Source organism: Pteropus vampyrus, unplaced genomic scaffold (assembly GCF_000151845.1).
Source record: "Pteropus vampyrus isolate Shadow unplaced genomic scaffold, Pvam_2.0 Scaffold152, whole genome shotgun sequence".
Lineage (NCBI taxonomy): Eukaryota > Metazoa > Chordata > Mammalia > Chiroptera > Pteropodidae > Pteropus > Pteropus vampyrus.
Genome location: NW_011888933.1, coordinates 1,111,303 through 1,138,952, shown reverse-complemented (window position 1 = coordinate 1,138,952; position 27,650 = coordinate 1,111,303). Strand labels below are relative to the sequence as shown.

At 35.9% G+C, this 27,650-nt stretch overlaps 1 protein-coding gene and 1 pseudogene across 9 annotated transcripts in view; both read left to right on the top strand.

Annotated features, from left to right (window-relative positions):
* The window catches only part of PIKFYVE (phosphoinositide kinase, FYVE-type zinc finger containing), a 73,482-nt gene that overhangs the window by 19,537 nt on the left and 26,295 nt on the right, over nucleotides 1-27,650 (top strand). For 4 of the 9 annotated variants that reach the window (XM_011369636.2, XM_011369637.2, XM_023536259.1 and 1 more), the window contains 16 exons: nucleotides 1,654-1,792; nucleotides 3,135-3,292; nucleotides 4,454-4,565; nucleotides 5,490-5,637; nucleotides 6,182-6,349; nucleotides 11,868-11,927; nucleotides 13,559-13,688; nucleotides 14,099-14,279; nucleotides 14,965-15,039; nucleotides 17,045-17,152; nucleotides 20,100-20,240; nucleotides 20,884-21,010; nucleotides 21,235-22,388; nucleotides 24,234-24,334; nucleotides 25,501-25,572; nucleotides 26,232-26,403. In XM_011369636.2, the coding sequence (XP_011367938.2) occupies nucleotides 1,654-1,792; nucleotides 3,135-3,292; nucleotides 4,454-4,565; nucleotides 5,490-5,637; nucleotides 6,182-6,349; nucleotides 11,868-11,927; nucleotides 13,559-13,688; nucleotides 14,099-14,279; nucleotides 14,965-15,039; nucleotides 17,045-17,152; nucleotides 20,100-20,240; nucleotides 20,884-21,010; nucleotides 21,235-22,388; nucleotides 24,234-24,334; nucleotides 25,501-25,572; nucleotides 26,232-26,403 (3,046 nt within the window). Of the gene's footprint in view, nucleotides 1-1,653; nucleotides 1,793-3,134; nucleotides 3,293-4,453; nucleotides 4,566-5,489; nucleotides 5,638-6,181; nucleotides 7,235-11,867; nucleotides 11,928-13,558; nucleotides 13,689-14,098; nucleotides 14,280-14,964; nucleotides 15,040-17,044; nucleotides 17,153-20,099; nucleotides 20,241-20,883; nucleotides 21,011-21,234; nucleotides 22,389-24,233; nucleotides 24,335-25,500; nucleotides 25,573-26,231; nucleotides 26,404-27,650 lie in introns of those variants that run through there. The other 5 variants (XM_023536256.1, XM_023536257.1, XM_023536254.1 and 2 more) reach the window with 4 other exon arrangements.
* LOC111745346 lies at nucleotides 334-452 on the top strand (annotated as a pseudogene).

Genomic DNA, 27,650 nt, shown 5'->3' with positions numbered 1-27,650 from the left:
TAGGCTACTTAATAGAGTACTTGACAATGAAATTAACTAATTTTCTTTTATTCTTCTTGCCACTATATCAGAATATATGTAGGGATGGTTAGAATGTTAGAGAAGCAGAGTGCATGGGTAATGCACACGTCAGAAAAGAGGTTTTAGTTAGTTGAATTGGCAACATCTCACTAAAAGAATAGACCAGGAAATAAATAACTGATTATTTAAAAAATCTTGCTTATAACATTTATTTGATACCAGTGGTTTCTCATGACCATTAAAAATTACTTTTTGCTAAACTTGTTACAAACCTGTGAGTAATTCTGTAAATTATTTAAAAAATATCTTTATGTCTATGGCCATGCTACCCTGAACAAGCCCAATCCTGTCTGATCTCAGAAGCTAAGCAGGGTTGGGCCTGGTTAGTACTTGGATGGGAGACCACCTAGGAAGACCAGGTGCTATAGCTGTAAAAAATAAAAAAATAAGGGACTATAAGATGACAAGGTCCTTGCAATCTGTGAGGTCAACCAAGGGTTGCCTCGCCTAAAAAATAAAAGTATCTTTATCTTCATTCTGGAGAGAGCATAGTTTTTCAGTTGAGGCCTGGTTTTGAATGGCGGCTTTATTATTTATTAACTAAGTTACCGTAGACAAAAAACTTAATCTCTGATTCTTTATTTCTTTATTTGTAGAATTGATTAGTCATATCTATTCCATAGGATGCTGTGAGGATAAAATGAGGAAAGATGCATATATTGCCCTCCTGAACGAGTTTAGAATGTCTAGCACACTGTAGCTACTTCTGCCTTTAACCCTTTATGTAGAAGCTAAAATTGGGTTTTATTTTTTCTAGGTAGAAGCTAACTAAATTTCTAGCTAAATTTCTTCTATAAATAAAAACTTGCTAAGTGCTATTGATATTCCACTTATAAGTCATTTATTTGGTAACTTTGGCAAGAGTCAAAATTAAGAATGTTATGTAAGTACTTATACAACAAGGGAGGAAACAGATTTCCACTAATTTTTTTATTGTTCAAATTCAAAATGTAATAATAATTGAGGACAATATTTTTAATGTGGGTCTACTAATGAGAAGAAAGGAATTTTTTGGAGAGAATATTTTGCTTAGTTGGGGTTCAAAGTTAGTGTTTCCTGTCATCAGAAACATTGGAGATATTCAACTAAGAAGAACACTCTTAGTTCACTGGTTATGGAAAAACTATTTGGCCTGTGGGCTTGGTTTCCTGTCCCTGATCTGCAAGATTATTTCTGCATTTAGACTGTGACTCTTTATATTTGTCAATTTAAAAAAAAAATACTAATTTTTAGCATTTTAACAAGAATTTGAAGTTATTTCCTTTGAAATAATACTGATATATGAACTATATCTGTAATTGTTTTCCTGTAATCTTTCCATAATGACTTTTTTAAAACTTATTTTGAAATAAGTTTAGACTAACATAGAAGTTGGAAGTATAGTACAGAGAATTTCTGGATACTCTTCTCCCAGCTTCCCCCAATGATAATATATTTAACCATTATAAGTACTTTTAAAAGTACCCTTAACATTGGCAAATAAACATTTATTTAAAAACGAGTTTTCACTATAATTCCTTTTATTGATGAAGACTTTACAACTGTGTTTTCACTTTTTGTTTTTGTTTTCAGATCAGCCAGCATTACTAACCTGTCACTGGATCGATCTGGTTCTCCCATGGTACCTTCATATGAGACATCTGTCAGTCCCCAGGCTAACAGAACATACGTTAGAACAGAGACCACTGAGGATGAACGCAAAATTCTTCTGGTACTGGTCTAATATCTTTAACTCATTGCTAGTTTTGAGCATAAGTAATGTTTATCTCGCTGATTTTTTTTTTAAAGAAACATACAAATGAAATAGCCAGTTAATGTATAAATTAAATAGAAGAAATAATTAGCTTAAATTTTCGTTAGGATCACCTGAGAAATTGGTCAAGCATTCCATGCTAATATGTTGCATTAATATTTTTTTGACCCCTTTAATCTGGCAAGATCAGAATTCAGATGCCTACATAATAAGAGAACTTAACTTTTTGTTAGGTCTCAGATTGTTGTTCAAACTTTAAAACGTTTTTCATGCACATGGAATACTTTTCAGATATTTAGTACTATATGTTTATATGAGATAATCAGTTGTTTACTGAGTTTATCTATTAGTAAAATACTGTGTTCAATCCTAAGAGTGACTCAGAGAAATGAAAGATATGGCTTCTGTCCTGAAGGTTACAATTCAAAAGGTAGAAATAAGGTCGATGAGCAGGTCCTTAATAGTAAAAGAAGTAATACTTTAATTATAAAAAATAGGAAGATCGTTACTAGTGAGGGAGTCAGGAAAAGCTTTAAACTGAAGGGCTTGGATTGGATGTTGAAGGGTGGAATGGATTTGGGTAGGCAGTGAGCAAAACAAACAAACAAAGGTGTGAGAAAAGGTGTAGCAGTGAGAATAAGCCTGGCATTTTTCATGGACTGAAGTAGGATTTATTAATTGGGAGAGATTGGGAGAGAGATTAAGTGTGCAATGAGAATGAAAATTTATTTGGGTCTACCCGGTGGAAGGTGGTAAGCTCAGTTTTTACTAGTTTAGATTTGAACCTGTAGGCACTGAGCAATATTGGAAGTTTTTTGGAGAAGGGAGTAATCCACTGAAGGCCCTTTTTAAAGGAAAATTCACCTGGAAAAAAAAAGAAAAAAGAAAATTCACCTGGCACTTGGGTGTAGGTGAAAATGGTGAGAATCTGGTAGAGTGAAGGCTACTAGAAACACTTACTGTAGATTTGTGTTGACTCTTCAGTCCATCTCCCTTGCCCATCTCCAAAGAGGAGTATGAAATTTTGTAAGTAGGTAACTAGGAGACCGATAATGTGTGCCATTGGCTGAAGAAAATTATTTGGGATAGTTGGTTTTCAAGAGAAAAAGTTGTATTTGGAATTAGATGAGCCGAGTTTAAGCTTTTCCCCATGTACGTGTCGTCTCTATTAAATTGTATAAGTTAGCTACGACAGAGATGTCTGAATTGAATTCTTTTTACGAATCCAAAAATCACAAGAAAGAATCTGAAAAGGTATCTAGCATCCTTCTCAGAAGTAATTACTTGCTCATAATTTCAGGACAGCGTTCAGTTAAAGGACCTGTGGAAAAAAATCTGCCATCACAGTAGTGGAATGGAGTTTCAGGATCACCGCTACTGGCTGAGAACACATCCCAACTGCATTGTAGGAAAGGAATTAGTCAACTGGTTAATCCGAAATGGACACATTGCTACAAGGTACTGTGATCTTGAGAAAGACCTTTTGATATTATTTATTAATTAATTAATGAGGACACATCATTGTAGATATAGGGGAGCAAGGTTCTTTGTAAGTAGGGTGCTGTTCGTTTTCTGCACTTGATGTTGGGGGTGCTAATTAGTCAGCCCTCCTCCCCTCTGGGTTTTAACCAGTGGAGAATAGATACGGGGGCCAGGCGGAGTCACAGTTTACCTAATTTACTGTCAGCAGAATTGTGTGGTGATTCCCAGATGCAGAGGTGGGATTGGGGATGTAGCTGGACCCTGAGACCACAGTGGCTTCTTCTGCCCCAGTTTCCTCATCTGGACATTGCAACCCGTCTTGAGAATTGGTTCCACGAGGCACACCTGGAGTGAGATTTGTTAAAATTTCAGAAATGATTTGTAAAAAAGAGTGAGACAGGTCCTGTTGCCTTTCAGGGTGACACATTCCCTTCCACACGAGCTTTTCCACTTGTTTAGATTAGTTACTTTTCTGACGGGGAGGAAACAAGTATGTAGGAAGAGAGAGGAACAGCTTTAAGCAGTGAAGCCCTGGGTTCCAGTTTCGGCTATATTCCTTTTTAGCTTTGTGCTTTTGGTCAAATTACTCAGTCCCTTTGAGACCTGGACTTCTCCGTTCCAATATGAGGAAAATACGTGGTTCTATGCAGAAACTGTGAGGATGAAATGAAATAATATGGCTAAAGTGCTTTATAAATTGTGAAATGTCATATAAGTGCAATGTGTCAATAAGTCTATTTTATGTATATATGTATATACACTTTATACCTATATCTGTAATATCTAGTATTGTCATCTCATTAAGATTGTAAGCTCCTCAAGGGCAGGAACTATTCTCGATGTTTGTTTACCTCCTCTTGTAAGTGCAGGGGTGTGCATGCCCTGAGTCCTTGAAAAATGCTGAAATTAAATTAGGTTTTGTTAGAACTGACTTACCAGTAGGTTCTTTACTATGGTACCTGGAGAAATCTTTTAATTTAGCCTCAAATCTCTTCTGTTTTATCCCTCACCCATCCCAGGACCATTTGAAATTCCAATTCCGATGAGGATGGCAAAAAATATAGTTTGTGTTTCATCTTGTACCTGTAAAATTATCATGACTTTTAAAAGTTTTTATTTTTGTTGATCTTGATTCAGGGCGCAAGCTATAGCAATTGGACAAGCAATGGTCGATGGACGTTGGCTGGATTGTGTCAGTCATCACGATCAGCTTTTCAGGGATGAGTATGCGCTGTACAGACCACTGCAGGTAGTTTACAGTGTTGCCGTGAAGGAGAATATAGCTGGCTTCTTGTGAAGTCTTTCCTCATTAGTGGGAATAAAAAGTAGTTTAATTACCCAAAGATACATGTCTCTCATGTTTTCCTTGCCATTCGAGGAAAGTTAAAACATTTTTACTTGCTGGTGGTAGTGGTGAAAAACTTATAGGAATCAAACATTATTCAGTTGGTGTGGCTTTCCATGGCCTTGGGGTTATAGTTGCTTGTCATTCATCTTCAGTAGTTTTCAGCTTCACTGCGTTCATGTTTTTAGGACTGAGATGCAGTATACGTAACAAAATGAAAAAAATGAATGTCACTATTAAAGTAGGTATTGACTCATTAGCAGTGTTGTATAGCAGTGGTAAAACAATGAATACCCTTTTTTAACTTTAATTAGGGAATTGGAAATTAAAGGTAGACCTTTATAAAAAGATATACTTTTACTTTTGGTTTATGTTAATTTGAGATATATCATATTTAGTAACACCTTTGTGAACTAAAATTGGAAACTCAATGGTTAGAAAAGACAAATGACCCAAAAGACAGGTGTGGTGATATTTGTTAAAATCTAAAAGTTGTTTTCCAGGATATGTCCCAGGGTTGGAACAGAGTTAGAATAAATTCTAAGCCATGTTCACTCTCAGGACAGAAGGATGAAATGAAACCCGATAAGATCTGTATATTATGTTTTGTTCATAATATGCTGCCTAAGCCTACTGATTAATGAAAATTATAATTTTAAGGTGGAATTATCAGCATGATACTGGTTTATAGCTTAGTTTCTATTAATTTGCTTGTTTTTCTATAAATTTATTCATTGGTTAGCTTTGTAGCATTTATTTGTAGTGTGACAGCCTCAGTGTTGTTGCTGTTGAAGGTGAATCACTTAGCTCCTGTCTTGCTTCTTTCAGAGTACAGAGTTTTCTGAAACCCCTTCTCCGGACAGTGACTCTGTGAACTCTGTGGAAGGGCACTCTGAGCCATCCTGGTTTAAAGACATAAAGTTTGATGACAGCGACACAGAACAGATAGCTGAAGAAGGTGACGATAATTTGACTAGTGAGTTTAACTTTCTCATATTTTAGTTTTTGAGTCATTACTGTATATGTATGATAAAACGCGGCTTATTTTTTTCATTTGTTTAGTTGAAACAATCCTACTTTTAGATTTATGGCTCCAACTAAATGTAAACATCTGATAACAATCCTTGTCCTAGATACAGTATTTTCTTAAGAGACCAACTTCTTAGGCTACTGGCGTTTTCAGATTTTGCCATAGTCTATAGTTTGTAGCAGCTTAAAAATAACTCTGAGCTAATAATATCACAGCAGACAACTTTCTTGCCTCTTCACTATGATATCAGACTTTCTCTCTGCAGAACCTCCAATACATTTCTTCATTTGAAAAATTCATTTTACATTTAACTTGATCAAATTTTATTAAGTCTATACAGAATATATGAAAATACTGTATCCATTTTGGTATTGCACATTGGGCTTGTATATTAAAAAAACCATTTTTCTCCTTTCCTCCAATACCCTGATGAAACCCATTTTTTACTCCCCTCCTCTCCCTGTATCTTTCCCCTCCCCAACACTAAAAGATTCTGCCAGTCCTAGCAAGCGCACATCAGTCAGCAGTTTCCAGTCCACAGTGGACAGTGACTCAGCCGCTTCTATCAGCCTGAACGTGGAGCTGGACAACGTGAACTTCCATATCAAGAAGCCCTCCAAGTACCCACATGTGCCCCCTCACCCTGCTGACCAAAAAGGTAGGAGGCAGTCACCGTCTGGAATCCAAACACAGGCTGGACAGCTGGGCCATAGATCTCCTGCCAGCTTGTCTCTCTGGCTTCCTCTCCGCCATATGGCTGAAAGGACTTGGTGTGGGTTTTGTTCCACCCTTTCTCATTTTCCCCACTCCTCCTCCCCATATTTTTTTTTTTGGTTGGTTCCTTTTATTTCTTGTTTTCTCCCTGAGGACCACCACACCCAATTTAAAGTTTGTGGTCTTTGAAAGGCACTACATCTTGACTGCTGTCCCCTTAGCATAATGTGCAACTTCCAAGGTGGCGTTTCTTTGCATTTATAACGTGGATGTTCTGCTCTATTCATTTCTCTTTCTTCATTTAACATGTTAAAACCTATTTGCTTATGCTGTCACCCAGTAGCTTATTTCCCTAAACCTTTTCAGATGTTTCAACTAGATTGTGGGAAAAGCATTCACATATTCCAGAATAGCTTTCCACTATAATTTAAAATGCTTTTAATTATAATGCTGTATTTATTAAAAAGTTTTTTGCTATAAACAAATTCATTATTTTTATCTCTCTGAGACTAGTATGCTGACTCAAAAAGGAAAAGTAAGTTAAACCATTACTAAAATCTAACATAGCAGTACATAAGAAATGAATTTTTTCTTTTAAGTGGGTAACGAGGTTTACTCTGTTGGCTGTAATTAAAAACCAATGAAAATTTTAGCCCTAACGTGACATATGTAAAAATAAATAAAAAATGTGTAAGTAAATAAATAATTGTAGGATTTCATTATGTTATAGTAATGGAAAATCATTATCATAAAGATGAAGGAATTTCATGATTTCACCTGGAATTTGAATTTTTAAATTTAGCTTTTAATAAACTGAATTGTCTCCTCAGATCAGAAATGCTTGCCTAATTCTTTGCTACTCCCTGTTTTGAGCCTAAAAATATGATCAGAGAAAAGAAGGTTTTAACCTTAAACATCTATGCTAAAATAAATGGAAACAGTTTCACATATCTAGAACAAATTTCTCATAATTGTCAGCATTAGCCATTATCATCAAGATCTTGATGTGTGAGAAAAGAGGACACTTGAATAGTATTGAATGTGAGTAAGATACTCATCTTTATGGGAGTCCTCAAAACAAGTCAGAAAAATGATGGAGAACATTTGAGTGAGTAGGAAAGGACAGTGAAGTAGACGTGACACTTGTGTGAGAATTAACAGTGGATTATGGAGGATATCGGATGGTGCCTTTGTGATACAGATGTGAGTCAGAGGTGGGGTCTGTCATGACAGGATATCTGTTCTCTGGACACATCTGTTGGCAATTTCGTATTGCTGAAGGTAGAGTGTGAAATACATTTTTGACTTGCTGATGACTTCACCTCTTGAAAAGTTAAGTTTTGAAAATCATGAAGAAAGTGAGTCATCATAGAATTTATCATAGCAAAACATGGACTGCTGAGCACAGTCGGACATTTACTTGAGGAACCCTAACATCATGGTGTAGGGAGAGGACTGGAACAGGAGATTCCAATAATGACATTTTTACAGTACAGCCTCAAATTGTGGTTCTGAGAAAAATTAGAGGGGAAGGAACTGCAATTGAAAAAGCCATCGTGACTCTTCTGTAACCTCTCTCATGTCAACCCTTTAAGAAGATCGTCTAACAAAAGTTATGAATTCGTATGAGGAAGAATCTGAAAAAGGGGACAGCACTTAAAAAAATGACAGAATAGCAGAAGTCCAGATTGTAATGAAGGTTGGAGTAAATTCAAAGGATATCTTAGAAAGGATTAAAAAAATTGTGATGCAAAGAAAGAAAAATTAGGCCATTTATTTGGGGAGGTTTATATAATGTTAGTTGAAGCTCTCCCCCTTCCCCCACAAGGTAATCTTATCAGGAAAGAATACACATAGTTAAGAGGAAAGTGAAGTTCAAGATAATGAAGAGATAGACAATGCTTGGTTCTTTTAAATAAATCTGTTGCCAGGTTCAGGCAAACTATATATCAGATTATTGAAAGAATTTGGAGCTGTGATCATGGTGCCAGAGTTTATCTTTAAAGAATTGTGGAGAATAAGAGAGAGTTTAAAATGCTGTAGTGATAGATAATATTAAAAATTTTTAGAAGATGAGTTTTTGATGTGACATGGGAAGTTGGAAAAATCGTAGAAAAATTTAATGAACAGAATGTACTTTGGTATTTAGAAAAGGGATTGATGGTGACTGGGCACCAGTGTTGGTTAACTAAAATAAGTAATTTTGAAACAACCTTATTCATCTTTTATGGCGGTAGGAGATGGGTAGATCAGGAGACTGCGAGAGAAACCGTTGTCTTTGATGTTAATAAGACATTTGATGGTTTCTCAATAGCTTCATGGACGAAGAGGACAAGTTTGCACTTGAAGTATGTTAAGGAGGTAGTTATGGTCGTTGGTCCTATTGTTAAAAGCACAGGCTCTGGAGTCTATGAGGCTCTTTACATAAAAAAACACATGAAGAGCTCAGTGTGTTAGGCCAATGTAAGAACTACTATTAATATAACATGTGGATTTGTAATTTGTTTAATGGTTATGCCAGATAATGTAAGAGTAATAATTTGATGTCAACAGGAAGGGGATGCTTCTAGATTCTGCTGTAGAGCTTTGTCTATCCATATTCAGTGTTCAACGACTTTTTTGGTCTGCATTTTGAATGTTTTTCAGATTCACAAATTATTAAAATATGGAAAGACTAGCTAGCATGTTAGATAGCAGGATTGGGATTTGAAAACCTTTTCTTAAGCAGTAGACAAAGACTAACAAGATGAAATTTAACAAACAAAATAATGTAATTAAGATTAAAAAATACTATTAATACTCTGCAGAAAGCCATTCTTAATAGTTCATGTGAGGTTGCCTTTCGGTATTGAGGAGTATCCAAAAGAAATTATGTTTGGTTTTTATATGGCTGAAGGAAAAACTAAGTTCAGTACTTAAGAGTAGTGAGCTTTTGCTGCTGTGTACCTGGAGTGTCCAGGTGGTGTGTGAAATGTCCACTTTTCAGGGTTATCGAGGATCAGTACTTACATTGGGAGATTAGATGACTTCTGAGTTTGCTTTTAATTCTCAATCTATGAAATGAAAAATCAAGATCTAGAATTTTAAAATAATTATGGGGTGTGTGTGTGTGTGTAAGGTAATCGCTAGCCTATCCGGTAAGAATATAATAGAGGAGATTCCAGCATCAGAAAGAAGGTAATTATTAGATTGACCTCTTGGGTCTTTTACAACCTTGAGAGTCTATAATATAAGGACTTTATAAATCCCTTAATAAATCTTTCTGGCTTTAACAGTTCTCTCTCTTTTTTTTTTAGCATACTGACGTGAATTAATTGTTTTCTTTTTTCTTGTGAAGTTGAAATTCAGTAATTGATTTTTTTTCTGTGTTGTAGTTAAGATGAACACTATTACCTGAAAGTAAAGGTGATCAGAGTGACCTAATAATGAAGTGAAAGAATAATAGCTTTATCCTGCCTCTTTTTCATTCCTCTTAAAATACAAATGGAAAAAGGGTGGTTTTTATATTTCCATTGATGTTAAAGGTAATACTTATTAAATCTTTTCTTACGCATCATCTTCTGTCTTCTAAGGCTGAGGAAATTTGGATTTATAAAATTGATTGAAATATCTGCATTTAAAAAATGTGATTTTTAAAAAAATCTTATGTAAGGAAACGGCTCATTTTCAGAAATTTGTAAAACAGTGACCTCTTCTGATTTAATTTTTCACTATTGGTTTTGGAGAGTGATACAGTTAAAATGTATTTTATTATGTGTTGCACGCAGGATTCTGAAGCATTCTTGGAAAGTAAATGAGTAGAACCTAGAGGAGAAAGTGAAAATCATGGCTTCCACAGGCCTATAGATGTAACTTCTTATTTATTGGAAAACATGGGGTATAGGAGCAAATTAAACAGCACAATGAAGAAACAATTGATCAAATCCAGAATGTGGAATGTTCCACAGGATATTTGGCCCGGGCTCTTTCAAAATTCAGTATCATAAAAATGAAAAGAGGTAGGGGGTCTGCTTAGATTAAGAGAGAATGAAGAGAATGCAGTGTATGAACCTTATTTGATTCAGGATTGAGGGAAAAAAAATTAAAAGCATTTTAGTGACAGATAAATTTGAATATGGGCTAATTCGATTATATTAAGACATTGTTAATATTCTTAAATGTGTAAGACATTGTTAATATTCTTAAATGTATTGCGGCTGTAGAGAAGAATGCCCTTATTTTTAAGAGATGCCTGCTGAAGTATTAGTGGAAAAGTGTCATGATGTGTGTAACTTCACAAGGCTGGGTAAAAAGAGCATATGTATATGTAGAGAGAAATCAGATTTTGGTAATAATTATTGAATCTAGGTGGGGGATGTACAAGATTTTCTGTATGTTTGAAATTTTTTTATAAAATGGGGAAAATAAGCTTTCGTATAAAAAGTAAGCTTTTGAATCCAATATGGTACTTGAATGGATCGGTTAGCATTATTCATTTCTGTGAGGGAGGTATAGAAATAAAGTATAACATCTATTTTTGCTTCTCTACATACTTGATTTTATTGTATTTGGCGTGACACACTTGAATTTTGTAAATAAATTTTTTTCTTGTTTGAAAGATGAGCATATTGGCTTATAAACATAATAACTTCTGAGCCCATTTGTTTCTAAATGAAATTTACTTGGAAAGAATTTTGTGGAGAACCTATACCTTAAAGGACTTAAAATCCATTGTGGTTTAATTTGCATGGTAGAAAGAACTCCACTTGAGCTATGCTTGTCACAGACCTAGAGAAAAGTTCATGAGGAAGTAAATAAGTTTCACTTCTAAGAAAGATATATAATCTAAAATTTCTAAAAAAGCACGTTTAAAGTATGTTGAGCAGTTATCACAACCAACCATTTGGCAGTGTTTGGTTAGAACTTTTGAAAAACTAAAACTCTTATTAAAAAAATAAAAATCATGATGATTTATATCTTTATTCCCTGCCAATATCACTTGTGTTCATTTGTTTATAGCTTATACCCTGAAATTAAAAAACACTGTATATTGTTTTATCAGGTGGCTTCTCTATCTGTGAACTACCTATGTATAGACAAAGTCATTATTTGTTAAATAATATGGTATTATACATGAGAAAAATTTTGTAACTTTTTAGGCTTGTCATGCAAATTACTGAAGATCTCAGTTTCCATACACTGGTTTAGTTTTGATGAGGGAAAAATCTGTTAAAGATTGTCTAACATTACTGTCTCCAGGTTCTGTTGAATAGTATTTTAAGCCTATCAAGTTTAGTTTGAAGTGTGTGAAACAAGTTTAAAGATGCATTTTAGCTTATCTTTCTTCAGTTGACTGGGCAGTGATGGGTTTAGTGTGAGTCATACTTTGCATGTGGGTGTGTTCTCTGTATAATTATACTGGCATTTTATAGTCATAAGTTTCGCCTCTCCTTTCTCCTCTCTCCTCTCTCCCTGGTATGCAGAGTATTTAATTTCTGACAATGGAGGACAACAGCTCTCAATAAGCGATGCCTTCATCAAAGGTAATTTTATCAAAAGCTGTATATGTGATGGTATCTCTTGCTCATGAGGATATACTTACCTAGCACATTGATTAGTGCAGAGTAGGTGCTGAAAATATATTTGATTATTTTAGTATCATGGGAACACAGTTTTTATATGTACTAACTTTGAGAATGTTAAGAATCAAGAATATAAACTTGGACTTGATTTGAGATAGTCTTTTATCTGACAAGAAATTTTTTAGAAGCTTTTCAGTAAAATTTGAATTTTATTCTTTTAAAGGCATATATAGTTTGTTTTCCTACAGCACGAATACAGTATTAAGCTGTGATATACATGCTATCAAGGATTGTCAAACTTGTCAAAAAGCCCACAGGCAAATCTCATCCGATTTGAGATGCTGCTTGCTCTGTGAAATTGGGACGAGAAGTAGGCAGAAGGGAATGTAGAACTACCTCTGTTGATCAGTTTCTTGGGTGTGTGTGTCGGGGTAGGGGAGGCACGCAAAAGGAAATGTAGAAGAACACAAGCCCTTTCTTTTGTCTTCCCTACTTTGCTTACTGGGGAGTAAGGACATACTTAATTGGTCCATAACAATCTACAGCTTAGGCCTCAGGAGGGTTTCAAATAAAAAAGAGAAAGTAGGGCAAGGTGGTATATGGGAGGCCACTTGCAACTGATCTCCTAACTTAGCAGTGTTGCTAAATTCACCTCCAAGCATCTGGTTCAACTAAAAGTTGACAGACCAGAGTTTACAGAGTTGAAACATGTAGGTCTTGTACCTCACATGTCACAGACACATGCTTTACTGTGTAGTCTGGTGGAATATTTAGTTGAAAGTTTTTTGTTTGGTCGGTTTGCTTTAAGAGGGGAAGGATTAGAGAATTTTTATAAGCATTTCCCACTTTTAATTTATTCAATCACATTTTCAGCATTTATTTAATGACCACATTTTTTGTAAAGCATTTAATACTACCTATTAATTTTTTCATCTTAATCCATTTTTATTCTTTTTAAAAATTTAAGGATTGTATAAAATTTTACGGATTGTTATTTATCATATTTTAATATTATAGTAAATTTTTGGGTCTAACATCTAAAAATTTTGCTTGAAAAAAAAGCCTTTGTTCCAATGTTGAAAAAGACACACTCTTTAGGATTGTCTGGATAGACTTTCTACACTGTTTTGTGCTGGTTCAGATGTATCGGAACTGAGCTTTTCTCTTTAAGCTTAAGCACCCTCAGTGTCACATGTTGGTTTGTCAGCATTAGGATTTCAATTGGATGTAGTTTTCAGTTTGTGATTTTATAGGGACAATTAACCCCCTCCTTTCTTAATGTCCCTAAATGTAAAAATCACATTTTATTTGCTTTTCAGAAGCTGTATTTTTAATTGGCTCAAGTGTCCTAGTTGCTTATGTAAATTTGCTTTTCATAGTTTCGTCTCTGATTTTGGCTGTTGGAAGTATTGATGATCTAACATAGACTTAATTCTTTTATTTATGTATTTTTACATGTCCTTGCCTTTTTACACCAACAATTTGAATAGACCAACTTAAAAAAAATTAAAAGATAAATTGGCAACTTCTGAATCTATGAGTTGATGGTATTAAACATGAGAATGAAGTATAGTTTCTTATTTTACACTTAGAATCCTTATTTAATCGTCGAGTTGAGGAAAAAGCCAAAGACCTGCCTTTCACACCTTTGGGCTGGCATCATAACAACCTGGAGCTGCTGAGGGAGGAGAATGGAGAGAAACAAGCCATGGAGAGGTTGCTGTAAGGCAGTGAGCTTTTTGATTTTAATTTTCCAGTTTTATAACCTTCAGTGACTTGATAGACATATGCATAGTTCTTTTTCTTTATAAAGTAAAAAATACTAAGATTACATAGGAAGTAAAGCCTGTTCTGATGAAGTTCTTTATAAACAAGAGTTGTAAACTGTGCTTATCTGTCCCCATTCTAATTTGTGTGTTAAAATTTAATCAAATTAAAAGGGTTATCTTAATTGAAGATAGTCACAGTTTCATTTATGAACAAATCATTAAGGTGTAGGTATAATGAAAGAAGAAAACCAAGAAGATCTTATCTGTGAGCCTTAATTCATATGTTGACTGCTTATTATGTCTTCAGAATTATTGCCTCTGGCACTATTAACTATGCAAACCTCTTTTTTGAATGTTTTTTAGTTCAGCTAATCATAACCACATGATGGCACTACTCCAACAGTTGCTCCATAATGAGTCATTGTCATCGTCTTGGAGGGACATCATTGTAACACTAGTCTGCCAGGTCGTTCAGACAGTCCGACCTGATGTCAAGAACCATGATGATGACATGGATATCCGTCAGTTTGTCCACATCAAAAAAGTGAGCTCTGCTAATGCTTTCTTAATGCTAGGAACTGATGATGTGGGCCTGTTAATAATTTGTCTCTTAATGCTAATCTAAAAAGGTCATTACTGTGTGGAGTGCTAGGTGAGGAGGAGGAGGTTCTTCTGTCTGCTCTGTTTGTTTAGCAGTGCACTTCGGGGTCAAGGAAGCCTCTCAGGAAGTGGGAGGTGAATGGAAGGGGTGTGAGTTGGTCATGGAATAACTTGGGAACACAAACAAATACAGTTCCTTCCTTTCTTGCTTCCTCTTCTTGACTCATCATCTATGGCAAGGCCTGTTTGCAGGTCACTGTCACTGTGCTGAGGAAAGCAGTGGGTAGTTGCTTTATTTAGATAGTAATGGAATCCTATATGTATTTTTTGCCAATGACATTTAAGTTAATAGTGGTTTTAATTACCATATAACACAAATTTGTTCAGTCAAATGGGTATTTTAGAGTATCGGATAATACTTCAGAGGGTGGGAGATGTGAAAATAGACAGTTGTGCTAGATGCCATTAATTGTTGGTTGAAGGGGAGAACTATATCCTGAAACTTTTTGTTCTGATTTGTTTGATTACATAATAGATAAAATAAAAAGTAGAAATAAATAATAGCATCTATCTGACTGAAGTCTAAGGTATATCAATAAATTTTATCGTTTTCTTAATTGTTTCATTAGATTCCAGGTGGAAAGAAATTTGATTCTGTGGTCATCAATGGATTTGTTTGTACCAAGAATATTGCACATAAAAAGGTAATATAATTATGTTCAACAGTGAAGTTCAGCAAATTGTGACTGTGTGCCAAGCTAAGTTGTATTACCCTATTCATAGAAGACAAGGAGAATGGACATTGAGGAGCAACTTAGCACTGTTTGCTATAGGGGCAAAATTTTGGAGATTCAGGGAAGGTCTCCCAGAGTCTTCCTCAGACAGAATAAGGAAAGGGGAGGGAGAGGGAGGTTTCCAGACCAACACAATGATAGGATTCTGGCATCATTTCTCCACGGATCCTGCCACATCTCAGGGTGTCTGTTTTCCTAACAGACTGGAGTCTTTCCAGAGGCCTAGTATTTTAAACTCTGTTCTGTCTTCTAGGACTGAGCCGCAGAAATGTCAGTGGCATTCTGTTATCTTTCTCATCTTCTGTCTCTGCCTTGAGGCCTGAGGCCTCTTCCTAGCACCTAAACAAAAGAGTAAAGTGAAATAACTTGGTGTATTAAGGGAAGTCAGAGATCCTAAGTGCAAGATGGGAAAGGAGATGAGGCTGAAGGAAGCAGGCAAGGGCTTTGTATCCCATGAAGGATCTTGAACTTTATTCTGAAGGTCACTGATTCTCAAAGTGTAGTGTACATCAGAGTCATGGGTGGGCCTTGTTAAAAGGTAGATTCCTAAGCCCAACCCCTAGAAATTCTCACTTGGTAGATTGAGGAGAGTAGGAGGGTGGGGGTTAAGGTGAGGGTAAGGCTGCTTTTAAAGTAGGTACTCCAGTGTCATTTTTGGTTTCTTACATTTTGAGAATCCATTGATCTGTGGCAGTGTTTTCAAATCTTGCTGTGCTTCAGAGTCACTAAGAAAACTTATTGAAAATAGAGCTGCTTTGTCCCCACGTTGGGGATGCTGATTTGGTTACAGTGAGGACTCAGCAAATTTATAGCTTCAGGGACTAGATGGATGAATTATAGTCTTGTTTTCATTTTTTTCTAAGCAGAAGGCAGTAATTTGTTTTTTTGTTTGTTTTTTGTTTTGGGTAGTTTTTTTTTTTTTTTTGGTAAGGCATTAGCCTCCTGAAAATTGTTAATGATAGTAGATAAATAAAAATATGCCTGGTCTTGATATTATTTCATAGCAATGATCCAGTCAGTATTTCTACATAGAGTCTTACTAAAACAGCACATTACCCATTAAAGTAGTACTGTAAACCAAATTAGATGATGATCTTTGTTGAACTAAGAGGTGAATGTGTTTAGTGCTCTGTTCTGGAGCTGAGAATTGTATGTGGGTGTGGTAGTAACATATGCATGAATGACTGTCTTGCCCCACTGACCATATTTAGAGATAGTCTTTAATTTGTAGTTACTAAAAGAGCCCTGATGAAGTTCCCAGTTGGTGAATCATTGTTTTCAGGACCATTTGTCAGTTTGGAGTCTGTAAGCTTGGTTAGTCTGAAACCTCAATTGCAGTGTTCTGGCTCTTCTGCCTTTCATTGCATGGTTAGGTTATATTATTTGAATCTGCTTCTGGAGAGGCTTTAAGGTTTGGTTTTTTAACTTCTTGTTACCTAGCGTACAACTGCTTGGGAATTTTTCTATTAGAAATATATTCAGGAGGCATTTTAATTTTTTTCTTTGTCCTCTATATTTTTTGAGTATTTAAAAGGTAAAATTGCACTTTCTAGATTGCTGATCTCTGGGAGTTTGTGAAATAGACTGTCTTTCAGCTCCCCTTCCCCTGCTCAGGACTTGATATCTCTTACAGTAGCATTAGAAAAAAAAAAAAAAAAGTTAAGATTATAGAAGACTATATTAAAATAGCATTAGCGAAACGAAGCCAAGCCAATTTTTGAAGAATTTTTGCATTTCTCTGAACTAAATTAAAAAAGAGAATACCACAAAAGACCTAAATGAGAGTATTTTAATGAGTATAATGAGATAATCTATTTAAGAGAAATTGCGAACAGTATGAATTTAAAGTTATGATTAAAGGAGGTCTATAAAGGGTAGACTTTAAAAGCTTTAACAAACTGTTTATTTTTTGTAGATGAATTCTTGTATTAAAAACCCCAAAATTCTTCTATTGAAGTGTTCCATTGAATATCTCTACAGAGAAGAAACTAAATTTACTTGCATTGATCCTATTGTGCTGCAGGTAAGAACTTCTTAGTGAAACAGTTTGGAGGGATGTTTGTTATTGTGATGCTTGCAGACGCTTATAACTCAATCCAGCTAATGAAATTTGATAGGCAAAGAAATTCGATTGCTCATTTCATTTTAAAGATCGATTGTAAAAGACGTTTTTATGTATTACACTTTAGAAGCTTACCAAAACCTCTGTCACTCCTTATCTATCTTTGGAGTTTCAAAGTGTTAAAGGAAACACATGACTTGGGGAATAAATGGAAGAAACAGTGAAAATCCAGTTTCTGTTTTTCTCTTCCCACTGGGGTCATCAGTTTACTTTAAGGATTTCTCTAACTTACCAGGTTCCTAATGGAAACACATGGTTTTCATATAGTCCTTTCTATTCATACACATGTTTCTAGAATACCAGTTAGTAAATGGGAATAATGTCAGATGGTAAATGGGAATAATGTCAGATGGAAGTTGTGCTTGTTTCCATGTGGTTTTTCTTAAGTAAGGGGACCCAGAATAGCTGCAGTAGAATTATAACCCTCAGCTGGAAAGCAGCACAGCCTCAGCCTAGCGGCTACACAGGTGGGAACCCTTTTGGCTCTATTTTAGGAAATTAAAAGTGAGGTCCTGTCCGCAGGGCTCTCTTTCCAGAGAAGACGCACCCCCGGCCCTGGATGGCCGTTAATGGCTCCACTGCTCAGAGCTCCATTTGCAATTGTGCTGTTGCAGTTGCATTTTAAGTTTCCCTTGAGGTAGCTTCCAGCTCTTTTGAGCTGCCTGTCTGGGCTGTCCCAAGTTCTCTCTCAGTGTACCAATTATTATTTCAGTTAGTGCTCAGGACATGAAGTTGCATAGGTTTTAAGTTTTCTGCCCCAACCCCTTTGCTCCCATTAAAGCTATTAATTTTAATTTTTGGTTGTTCAATCTTGTCAGCTTTAGGTCTGCATATGTCATATTATAGCAGAAGCACTTCAGATGCCAGCAGAAAAAACTGAGTTGTGGTGAAAGGCACTGGGGTTTGTGAAACTGCTCTGTTGCTTACTGAACTCTGTTACCTGGGGCAGCTTCCTCTTTAGAATTCAGCTATGTATCAGTAAAAATGAGAGGTTTCGACTAGGTTTATGCCATCCCTTCTAGCGGTGATTTACTGTGACTTTTCAGTGGAGAACTTACATGAGGAATGAGGAGAAACACAACCCATTATTCATGGAATCTAAAATAATTGATGCTGGGTTTTCGTGATCTCACCAGAGGTGTCAGCAGAAGAAGACTTTTACGGGATTAGATCACAACCATGTTCGTTGTAGGACACATCCTCATTGCGGAGATGTTAAAATGTGTAAAATTATTTGTCTTGAAATCAGTGAACTAGGTCATTGAAATTCACAGATATTTATTTACAAAAAAGTTATATTTATCCACTTTATTTTAACTCCATTCTTGCAGTCAGGTTAACAGCCTAATTCTTTCCCTGTTTTAGAGAAGTATATTTTGGGCAAATATGTACTTAAGAAACATGATTTAATTCATATGCCCCAAACGTCTTATTCATCAGTGCTTTAAAACATAGTTTATTATATCTTTAACTCCTGCCCTATTAACGTTTTTAGTTTGAATTGACAAAATATCAGCTGATTTGATAGTTTTTTTCTATCCCCCTCTTTTTTTTTTTTTTTGTCTACTCAGTGTGGAATGACTGAATAATCAGAGAAGAAGCTGAAAGGTAGATAGAAAAAGCAGGGTCAGAAACCAAGGGCATGGAGATAGTTAGCTTAAAGCTTTATGCCGTCTTCACTAGGCTGGCCCTGCTGGGCCTGCTGGTGCACCGCTGCTCCACTCCGCGCTCATGGCCTACCTTCTGGTGCTCTTTCCTGGTGGAGCCTGACCCGGTCCTCCTTTTTTAACATGATGCTTCATGTACAGTCACAATAGTTGGTCAGAGTAGGAATTGAGAGGAAATGTATTTGCCATTCCTATACCTAAGTCCAGAAACTTTATTAAAATCAACTTATCCTAGTTATACTTTATTGGAGCTGTCATGTAATTTAAATGCCACTAAATTACAGTTTAGTAAGCAGAGTAGGAAATAGCACATTTCAGGAAAAAAATTCTATTTTTGTTAAAAATGGGAAAATTCAAAAATATACAGTTTCTATCACTGAAACAGAAAGGTGAGAAGAAATACGCTCCATAACAGGGCAGGTTCATTGCAGGGAATAGGCTCATCTACTGCTGGTGGCACTGGCCGTGAATAGTCTCACTCAGAAAACACTTGAGGCAAATAGCGTAGATGCGACTAACATGCTCACATGTTCAGCTGTCTCCTGTCTGAACCTAGAAGTTTCGTAAAACAATTAATGAATTGTAGCGTCCTAACTCTGGTTGTTATTTACAATATTCATTTGCTTTGAAAATAAGCCGTTGTCATGGAATTGTATTAAGCAATATGTTTTAATTTTTAACTCTAGCTGTTCTACGTAGAATATGAGCTGTTGGGAGATTGAAATGAGGAAGTATCTGAAATAGCCTCTGTTAGAGAATTATTTCTTTCAGATACCCAAAAAAAGATACTTTGGTTAGTTTCAGAATGTAAAAGGGGGAATCTTTAAGTGTATTAAAAACACTTAGAAATTGCTTTCATTTTGGGGGTTGTGGAGTTTTTTCATTGTTCTTTTTTCCCTTAATCTCTGAAAACTATCTTATAGGCTATTAAGAATTAAAAGTCCTTGAAAGTAAAATTAGTCGGAGAATGGAATTTCTCCTGGAATTCTTTTTTAGCATAATCAACAGTTTGGAAAAGCGAATAACATTCTTGATTGTATTCGAATTAATTTGCTTATAGACTTATTTATGGTCAAAGAAAACTTAACTGAGACTAATATTAATAAGCAAACTATCCTGATATTTTAATGTCTAAATCTTGAATTGTACCAAGTATAATATTTCTGATTTATCTTATTCAGGAAAGGGAATTCTTGAAAAATTATGTTCAACGAATAGTTGATGTTCGACCCACGTTGGTTCTAGTGGAGAAAACGGTATCTCGGATTGCCCAGGACATGCTACTGGAACATGGCATTACTTTGGTCATTAATGTAAAATCAGTGAGTTTTCTTATTTTTCTACTTCTGTATCATTTAAAAAAATTGCAGCTTTAAGTTTATATGCTTGTGTGGTAGATATGCAGGGATCATTGATTATTTATCTATTTCTTTGCTGCACCATATATACTGAAAGTAGGACAGGAGGCATGGCAGCTATTTCACTGTTTAAGACTGGAGAATCTCAGGCTGGAAGAAAGTATGATTAATTATGTAACTCTCATAGGTGTCTACAAGGCCAAAGACCAAAGAGGTAATAGACATTAGTTGATAAGTAGTATTTGTTGATTGCTCATTTTGTTTGGGGAATTGTATAAGCAGAAAGTGCTTTTCTCTCCTTTGAAAAGTTACTCTCTTCAGAATAGAGACTAATGCCAGGAAGACCCCCTCCCCTAACCCAACAGTATCCTGTGCCAGTGCATGATGTTTAAATGCCTTTTGGTAATGTTATTAATATTTTAGTAGGTACCTTTTGATTACTAAGCAACTACGTGTAGACTAATTGATAGTCAAAAAGTCATATAATTATTAACATAATTAAGGAAATTCATTGTGAAGATTGTTTTTTAATGTTCCTATTACTTTTCCAGATTAAATTTACTAAGAATTTTATTCTCTAATTTTGTAATGTTTTTCTTTGTTTTAGCAAGTTTTAGAGCGAATCAGTAGGATGACCCAAGGTGATTTAGTGATGTCGATGGACCAGCTTCTTACAAAACCCCACTTGGGCACCTGTCACAAATTTTATATGCAGATGTTTCAGTTGCCTAATGGTGAGTGATCTTTAGCATAGATTCACCTAGATTTGGGGCCTGAGGATATTAGTAACCTCATCAGTACTATAGTGTTACTTAGTGAGAAATATCTATTAGCAGTAGTTAAAGGAGGATAGGCAACTGTGATCTTTTCTCTTATAGATGTTAAAATGAGTTGATTCTGTCTGGACTTCGGGATTGGCTTGCCCCCTATTCCTAACTTTCTGTTTGTTTATTTGTAGAACAAACCAAAACACTGATGTTTTTTGAAGGCTGTCAACAGCACCTGGGCTGTACAATCAAGCTTAGAGGAGGCTCTGATTATGAGCTGGCTCGAGTTAAGGAGATCCTAATATTTATGATCTGTGTAGCTTATCATTCTCAACTCGAAATCTCATTCCTCATGGATGAATTTGCTATGCCTCCCACATTAACGCAAAACCCTTCCTTCCATTCTCTGATTGAGGGGCAGGAGGACGAAGGAGTCGCACAAGAGCCATTCAGCGGAAGTCCGCTTTCCCGGGAGCCCGACTTCCTTCCAGAGTTTCTGCCCTCTGATGATAGCAGTTCGCTAGAATCAAGGCTCGTGTTTGAGAAGGGTGACCAGGAAAATAAAAGTATTGCACAGGATGTTGCCTCTGTGAAGCATCAAGAGCACGCCACAGCAGCTTGCCCGGCAGGTATCCCCTGTGCTCTGTTTCCATCGGTGCCGGATTCATTGTCGCCTCTCCATGTGGACGACCAACAGGATGCTCTAGGCATTGAGCAACCAGAGACTTTGCAGCAAACAGATGAGCTACAGGATCCCAAAAGCCAGAGGGTCTTCAGAGACCCTCTACAGGATGACACTGGACTCTATGTTACCGAGGAAGTTACTGCCTCTGAAGATAAACGAAAGACTTTTGCTTTGGCCTTTAAACAGGAATTGAAAGATGTGATCCTCTGTATCTCCCCAGTAATCACATTCCGGGAGCCCTTCCTTTTAACTGAGAAAGGGATGCGATGCTCCACCCGAGATTATTTTGCGGAGCAGGTTTACTGGTCTCCTCTCTTCAATAAAGAGTTCAAAGAAATGGAGAGCAGGCGGAAGAAACAGCTTCTCAGGGATCTCTCTGGCCTTCAGGGCATGAATGGAAGTGTTCAGGCTAAGTCTATTCAGGTCTTGCCCTCACATGAGCTCGTGAGCACTAGGATCGCTGAGCATCTGGGTGACAGCCAGAGCTTGAGTAGAATGCTGGCCGATTATCGGGCCAGAGGAGGAAGAATTCAAAAAAATTCAGACCCTTTTGCTTATTCAAAAGATGCATCCAGTACTTCAAGTGGCAAATCAGGAAGCAAAACTGAGGGTGACGAAGACAAAGGCTTGATTCCAGGTGATGCGATATGGTCAACAAAGGTGAGCGAGGCCACTTTGGGTGCTTGTGTAAATTTAGAATGTGTCGAAAACTCTTATGTCAAGGTAAAAAAAAAAAAATAGAATTTGACAAAATTGCATGCAGACTTACTAAGTTTCTTCTATGCTTTTTTTGGTGTGTCTTAGGTCTGTCTGCTTATGTGTTGCTTTAAAATGTATGAAGTAGGAGTATAATGTAATGAAACTGGGTTTCCAGATTTTCAAGCTGAGCTCACAGTAAACCAGGAAGAGCTCCGAGGGAGCGAGGAATGTGGAGCTCTTTAAAATTTCTGGCAGGATGACTTGGGTGGGGTATGGAGTGTCCTTTTTTTTTTTTTTTTTTTTTTTTTTTTTTTTAAGGCGAGGCAACCCTTGGTTTACCTCACAGGTTGCAAGGACCTTGTCAGCTTACAATCCCTTTTTTTTTTTTATTTTTTACACCTACAGCACCTGGTCTTCCTAGGTGGTCTCCCATCCAAGTACTAACCAGGCCTGACTCTGCTTAGCGCCTTGATTTTTTTTATGGCAGTCGAGAGAGAGAGAGAGAGATGGAAGCTTATAGGAAATTGATTTTTTTTTTAAGTTAGATTTATTTATTTTAATATATAAAACACTTTACGTTGTTATTTGACTACGACAGTGCCCTTTTTCTTTACTTTTTAAACAGAAATTGAGGGCAAGGTAAGAAAGATGTATTCATGGACACATTATTGATCATGCTGTTAATGAAACTAATGAACAAATACATCTCTAGATGAGGAAATGCTGTTGTTTAATAAATCAAATAAAAAATGTTCAGTTTCACTGGTAGGGAAGTGCTAAATAATAAGGGTATACCATCTTTTATTTGTGAGATTGGCAAAAAGGAAAGTAATAAGAGCCATGGTTTATGAAGTATGGGAAAATACCAATAATAAATTTTATATAAAATTATGTTTATATACATTTGTGTAAATGTATAAAAAGTGATAGGGAAGTCTCTACTAGATTATATGAGCATGTGTATACCTTTGATTCAGGATTTCTGTCTTTTATAACTGATTCCTACAGGAAACAATTTCTAAGTATATATGTACAAGGATGTTATACTGAAGCATTATTTCTAATTGTTTGCTGTAAAAAGGATGAGTTGGATCTTATTTAATGACCCAGGTAGAGCCCATGATATATTTTGAAGTGTTAAAAGCAAATTGTATGTTAATATATGTAGCGTCATCCCATTTTTATAAAAACAATCACCTGTGTACACTTACGTGGGTGTTTCTGTGTGTGCATGTGTGTGAGCTAGCAACTAGAATGAGCGCTTTTAACGAGACAGTTAATTTGGGGGGTCGGGTGGCATCAAAGGAGGAGAGGCTTTGCGTACTGTATGAACTTTTTCATATACTTCTGTACTATTTGAATTTCAACAGAGAGCAGGTGTTACCTTTGTAATGATCAAAAACATATAAAGTACAAATAAATAAACACCTTGGAATTTAGATTTCTGGGTGTCTAAACTTGATGTTATAGCCGGCCATTAGTTCATACTGTTTCATATATAATTAACTACTTCCAAAATAATTTAATGCAGTTTTTTAAAAATAAAGAATATTTAAGAAAACAAGCTGTACAGAGACATCCATTTGTATTTTTTAAGTTTAATTAAAAATTTTGGCTTGTTTTACCACAAAAACCACCTGCTCTTCTTCCTTATATTTAGTTTCTTGTAGTTTTAAATCTTCACCAGAACCCCTTCAGTGATGATAGGCAGCTTTAAAGATCGAGCGGAATGTGTTGGGTTTTGGAAGCATGCCCAGGGCCTGAGCGTTGTGACTTCCAGGTGCTCCTCTGTTCCGTCTCTTTCAGGTGGACTGCCTCAACCCCGTTAACCACCAGCGACTGTGTGTGCTCTTCAGCAGCTCATCTGCCCAGTCCAGCAATGCTCCCAGTGCCTGCGTCAGTCCTTGGTAGGATTCTTGTTCCCCTGCATTACTGCACTTTACTTATGAACAGAATTCCAGCAGCTTAAAAATATTTAGTCATTAGGATCTGTTTCTGCCGCCAGTCATGTATGAGTTGATAGAACTTTTAATTAAAATGAACTAAACATGAAATTTCTGTTTGTTCATGCATGGAAGTACATGAGATTACCTTAAGTAAGAGTGAAGAGGATGTAAGGCGGGAAGAGAAATTTGTAATTTAAAAAGTGAAAAAGTCGATACATAGAAGCTAGTTTTCAGCATTTTGATGATAATATGTTCAATTTAGGAAGTTTTCCTTTAGGCATCATTTTCATGAAAACAACTTTTTGCCTTAATTTTACTCTAAAATTTAATTCTAAGTATTGATAGACACACAGTACATTAAAAACAAATACATTGTTCCAAATGATAGTCACAAAAAGCCAAGCTATGATGTAGTTTAGTTTTAAAAGTACTATAAAACATACTGCTTGTTTTTGGAGCACTGTTTCCATGACAAAATGTGTTTCATATTTTAATTTTGGATACCAGAAACACTTATTTCTACCAGTGAGAGTAGGGATTCTTCTAGTATCATTATAGCTCTAGCAGACTGACTCGAGCCTGGGGGAACCCATAGGAATTTTCTCTGGGGGTTTATGGACTCCTTGGCCAAGGCTTGAATAAGATGTGGGTTTCAGCAGAGACATAGCCAGCCTATTTGTGGCCATTGATAGTTTACGAGTAGGGTTAGGAACTGTCTCTCCTAGAAGCAGTTGAGCTGCTGCTCACCATGCCTGTTAATGGTGTGGACTGGAGCGCCTGAGACAGGAGACCCATTTCATGATGACAGGGCTTAAGGCTTTGTATGGGAAGCTTTTACTTCTTCCTAACTCAGATCAGTTTTACTCATGTAATATTATAGTTTATGCATTCTGATTAAATAGTTTCATAATGTACTAATGGACTGGGAGTGGATAAGGTGCTGTAATGGGACTTGTCCAAACCCATTTTATCAGATAAGGTAAGGCCTGTTCCATACCAACAGAAGAATATTACCTGCATTGCTACTATATTATAAGCACATCTAACAAGTAATCAGTTTACAGTCTCATGAAATGTCTTTGCCGTGTGGTAATAATTATATGTTACTAATAAGTGATCTCTTTTAGGATTGTAACAATGGAATTTTATGGAAAGAATGATCTCACATTAGGAATATTTTTAGAGAGATATTGTTTCAGGTGAGAACAAATTTTCTTGGGTTTCAACCTAAAACATAAACATGTATTGGACTATTGCGTAGCTTTCACTTTCATACCACATATTGGAGTGTACCACGCAAAGAAGTAGTCTCTCATATTAAACCTAGGATGTCACATCCGGTCCATTCCTCAGGTCTTTTTTTGCCCATCTAATTATCTTGCCAACCTTAAGACTTTTTTTTTTTTGGAGTCGGGGGCAGGAATGTCTTTTTACAGTGATTCAGGTGAGGGGCAAGAGAAGCACAGAATCTCGGTTTTAGTTTTAGTGCTATTACCACTTAAATTTCAAAGAGCGTGTAACTTGATCTTTGCCACCACCCATTTTTGGAGAATAACAAAATCCAGAAAATGTCAGGAGTTTTAATAGGTAAAATGAGATGATGTTTTAAAAATGCTCAGTAAATAGAATGTGCTTATTAATAAGTAGGAACTGTCACCGTGCTGTAGTTGAAGACAGGATGTTCAGCTGTAGGCCCCAGGCAGTACTTTTAAGTGGTACTCTGAACAGACTGTCCACCAGTCATCCTTATTCTAGAGAGGATGCTGTACTTTCTTGTCAGTGGTTTTGATTAGTCAGTATTCATTATACTTTGCTCCTCGGTTTTATAATTAATGTGAGGACTTTCTTTTTGTCAAAGGCCTTCTTATCAGTGTCCTAGCATGTTCTGTGATACCCCCATGGTGCATCATATTCGGCGCTTTGTTCACGGCCAAGGCTGTGTGCAGATAATCCTAAAGGAATTGGATTCTCCAGTACCTGGATATCAACATACAATTCTCACTTATTCCTGGTGCAGAATCTGTAAACAGGTAAATGTATCCTGTGACTGTACTATTTTATATAATATCATTTTTATCTTTATTTGTATACTTTTTTGTGGGAGAGAGTGGTCTGTTATTTAGGTTGTGTTTTTTGTCATTGGACTCTTCTTTATTTTACCTTCTAGTGCTGTTCCATTCAATGTTTGTTCCTTGAAGATTCCATTTTAGGATTTATCAGTCATTATGTAAAATATAGGTACCTTGTCCAGTAAAATATATAGAGTATGTCTTGACATTTTTCAGTTATGTTTGTTTATTCATAAATAAGCATACACTTATTTAGCACCATCTATGTGCCAGATACTGTACTAAGGCCTAGAATGGAAAAAAAGGGAGGAAAAAGACTTATAACACAATAGTTACAGTATGCTCAGTTGTTTGTATAAGTTTGAGCATATGTCCACATTGCTATTTAAGAGATATAGATGAGGCCATGTTTAAATTGATCTCTACTGGTTTTTCATAAACATTCTTGAGAAAAGTATCACATGTTTTATTTCTTCTGCTGCTTTTCTTTTATAACTCCAGAGGAAGTATTTGGTGCCAATATTATGTTTTTAATATATGCTTTTTATCCAAATTGTTTGCAGTGAGCATGTGCCAAATTTAACTTCATTGGCATTTTTATTGGCTTGGTTTGGAGTGTGCTTTTGGAAGGCACATATGGGAATTACATGTAAAAAATAGTGTGAGCTATATCGATATCAGTGGTTGAGGAGGGCAAAATCAAAGTTAGTTCCTTCTGCAGTGTCAAATATACAGCCATGAAATCATTTCTTTAAGTATCAAGAAATGTTTCTCAGTCTTACTTGTTCTTATAGACTTTTAGTTTCTTTTAGACAGCTGGTAATATTTTGTTGTAGAATATATGAACTTTTGTAGATTGACCAGTGAACGAAATGAATAACAAATTTGATCTTTATGTCTTGTATACTTTGGCATATGCACTTTATTTTAGAACAGAAACTTGCGCCTTTGGGTTTATGTTAGAAAGGAAAAGGTAAACAATGTTTGTTACACCAAAATGAAAAACTTATGTGTCAAAAAAAGTTATAACATATGTGACCAAACATTAATATACTTAATATTAAATTTCTGTAAGCCGTGATAATAGAATAATGGGCAGAAGGCATGCATGACAAAGCAGGTTAATACAAATGGCCAGTAGATTTATATAAGTAAATTTTATTTTTAGTAGTCAAAGAAGTATAAATAAAACCAGCGAGTGTGTGTGT